This window comes from Aplysia californica, unplaced genomic scaffold (genome assembly GCF_000002075.1).
Source record: "Aplysia californica isolate F4 #8 unplaced genomic scaffold, AplCal3.0 scaffold00432, whole genome shotgun sequence".
Classification (NCBI taxonomy): domain Eukaryota; kingdom Metazoa; phylum Mollusca; class Gastropoda; order Aplysiida; family Aplysiidae; genus Aplysia; species Aplysia californica.
In genome coordinates this window covers 159971-163136 of record NW_004797702.1, presented here as the reverse complement: position 1 = coordinate 163136, position 3166 = coordinate 159971, and the positions used below count along the sequence as shown (strand labels likewise).

At 43.7% G+C, this 3166-nt stretch overlaps 1 protein-coding gene across 1 annotated transcript in view; it reads left to right on the top strand.

Annotated features, from left to right (window-relative positions):
* The window catches only part of LOC101863456 (tyrosine-protein phosphatase non-receptor type 11), a gene marked incomplete in the record, with an annotated part of 31225 nt that overhangs the window by 21448 nt on the left and 6611 nt on the right, over nucleotides 1-3166 (top strand). Inside the window, 4 exon segments of the mRNA XM_013086069.2 lie at nucleotides 450-599; nucleotides 911-1102; nucleotides 1484-1641; nucleotides 2755-2822. Of these exon segments, the coding sequence (XP_012941523.1) occupies nucleotides 450-599; nucleotides 911-1102; nucleotides 1484-1641; nucleotides 2755-2822 (568 nt within the window).

Below are 3166 nucleotides of genomic sequence, written 5' to 3'. Positions count from 1 at the left end.
CGGACTTCCTGAAGCGGGAATCGGACCCATGTCTTCATCGTACTACAACAAAGAGCCTAACCACTACACCACAGATGCTGGTGGATTTCTCTGTAACTGATACAATAAACTGATGGAGTTTTCTATTATAATGTTTTTGTTTTTCAATCTCCAGTTTGGTCACAGTCATAACACAATTGCCAAAGTCATTTTCTGTTGTTTTGAAAAAAAAAAACATTTAAAAGCTAAAAAAAACAAGTACTTACTTAAGTCAACGTTATCACAAGTGAAAATGTCACAACAATCAGATTTTAGTGCACACAATAAATGCTTACTACATGAAGATGGTAAACAAGCAACAGACATTTTTAACCAAATGAATATCTAGAAGCCCCCCCCAAAAATGACTGAAACAATTGTGTTATGACTGAGACAACGAGTTGTGGTTAAAGATTTTTGCGTGGTTACAGACGGAGGATGACCAGATGATTGACTCCAAGCGGAAGTACATCGCCACTCAAGGTCCGCTGACCAGCACCATGTTGGACTTCTACCGCATGATCTGGCAGGAGGGGTCAAGGGTCATCGTTAATCTGGCTCGGATCACAGAAAGAGGAAAGGTAAAACGTAGGGCGCTTGGTACTGTTGGAAGGCAACTTTATTTACATTCTTAGGGCAATGTACTCCTGTATATAAATGTGTCCCAGAGGTCTAGAGTAACAATGTGCGCCTCTCATTCAAAAGGTCTCTGGATTAAAACCTGACAGTGACAATCGAATTTTAGTCTTTAAAATGTTCTACTTTCACCTGTGGGGAGGCAACTCTACTTTTTTTAATTTTTAGAGAAAAGTGTTCCTGGAAATTAATGCATCATAAACCCTGATGGAACCTACTACTTTTTTTTTCTTTTTCTTTCTTTCTCGTGCTACAGATTCAGATCAACATCTACTGGCCGGTGGCCGAGGAGAAAAACGAGAAGCTGTTTGTGTTTGAGAGTCCGCCTGACGCTTACGGCAAGCGGGATTTCATCTGCCAGTATCGCGTGAAGCTGCTGAACGAGGCCGGGGACCAGACCTACATCCGCAGAGAGATGCTGCTCAGCAAGGAGGACAGGGATGGGAAGGTGGGTCGTGTTGCCTTCGGTTGGTGTGTGTGTGTGCACATGCGTGCGTGCGTGCGTGCGTGCATGTGAGCGAGCGTGCGTGCGTGTGAGTGAGTGACTGTTGTGGTTGCTGATGTCTGGTTTTTTTCCTTGTTTTTTTTGGGTTTAGCCTCACTCCTGCAGTTTTGTCTTTTTTTTATCATTGGCGTTGTCATTGTCCCTTTCTGTGTATTCATCAACCTCATCGTCTTCTTCATCATCATCATCATCATCATTGTTGTCGTCGTTGTCATCATCATCATCTTCTTCTGTGTCGTCCGTTTTCACATCAGATCACTATTCAAAAGCTCTTTCACTGGTCTGTCCATTCATCCATGTATCTCCCCCCCCCCGATGAAACAGATGATGGAAGAGCCCCGCCAGCTGTTCCAGTTCCACTACACCAGCTGGCCCGACTACAACGTACCGGATGACCCCGGCTCTATGATTGACCTCCTGGAGAGGATCAACAACCAGCTGGACTCTCTGCCTAGCCCAGGCCCGATGGTGGTTCACTGCAGGTTTGTCCACTGCTTCATGCGATCAGAGTCTTTATGATAATAATAACAACAGTATTAAGAATCATATTTGAGGACTCCACGGGAAAAACAAAAATAGTCACAAACTGAAAATCGCAAAGATATCAATTTTGAACGTTTATTAACTCATTACAGTATTTCTGTTCAACTGTTGGTTAATTATCGTTGTTAGATTTCCCATTCAACAACCATAACAATAAACCACCAGTCAAGCAAATATGAAGTTATGAGCCCACAAGCTTTTTAGATTGACGCCCTCATAATTTCCAGTTTGTGGCTAGGCTTGTTTTTTTTCGTGTGGACTCCTTTTGTAATGACAGTAATGATATAAACAGTAATAAATGAAGAAGAAAAAAAAATGATTGCCAAAATGGCTTGATCACAGTGAGGAAAAATGGTCTGGTTGGAAATTTCCCTGCATTGTTTTGATAAAAGACACAGTTGAGTTTATAAAAGAAAAAGTAAGAGAAATTAAATTCTGTCTGATTATGGTCCGAAAGGAAAGAGATGGTGGCCAAAACGACTTGGTAACAGAGAGGAAAATGTTCTGCAGGGTAAGAGTTTGTCTCCTTATGTGCACGTTGCGTCTGGTCCTTGTCGCTCTAAAGTCAATCAAGTAAGATTATAAAGAAACTGTCTCCTTTTACGTCGCGTGCGGATTGTCGCGTCTGATCGGTCCATGTAGCGATCGAGAGTCTCGTTGCGTCAGACAGACTGAGGGTGTGGAAGGTTTAGAGCATTACCATTGGGCAAAATACCTAGCCAAGGCGTGCCCGCGGTCGACATGACGTGTGTCTGTGTTTGTGTGTGTCGGTGAAGGCAAGGTTCGAGGCTATGTGCAAAAAATAATTTGCTACTGTATCTCTGTTGTGAACTGCCAGTCGCGAACGGGATTTACCAGTCGCGTGCGACGTAACGTTGCGTTGCACATAAGGAGACACATTTGTCGCTTCTGTCGTACGCGACTGAAAATTTGGGCGCGACTTAGTCGCGCATAAGGATACACACCTTGCAACTGGTCGCCCGCGACGTTACGTCACATTGCGCATAAGGATACAAAGTCTAAGAGTTAATGGGACACTTGTTTTGTTTCAGTGCGGGCATCGGCCGGACAGGCACCCTCATTGTCACCGATATGATCATCAATCAGATAAAGGCCTATGGTAAGTCAGCCCTTCACTCTCTGTACCTGTGGGTGGTTGGAGGGTGCCACTGGCAGGTTCTAGTTTACTATACTGTCACTGTTTTGTTTCTGTCTGTCTGTATGTCTTTTCTTCTTTTTTCTCCTCAATTTTATAGAGCATCTCTGTCCTTCTGGGATGCTGTATCCCTCTGCACGTGGGGTGCATGACAGGCAGGATGGAAGGAGCCAGCCTCCTGAATGATCTAAATTGAGTAGATGGGTTGGTAAAATATCTTTAATAAAGAAATAAACATCCAAAAGTGCGCCAGAGCCGAAGTTGGCTGTCAAAATTTACTTCCACGTCCTCAAGAGCTATGGGATGGG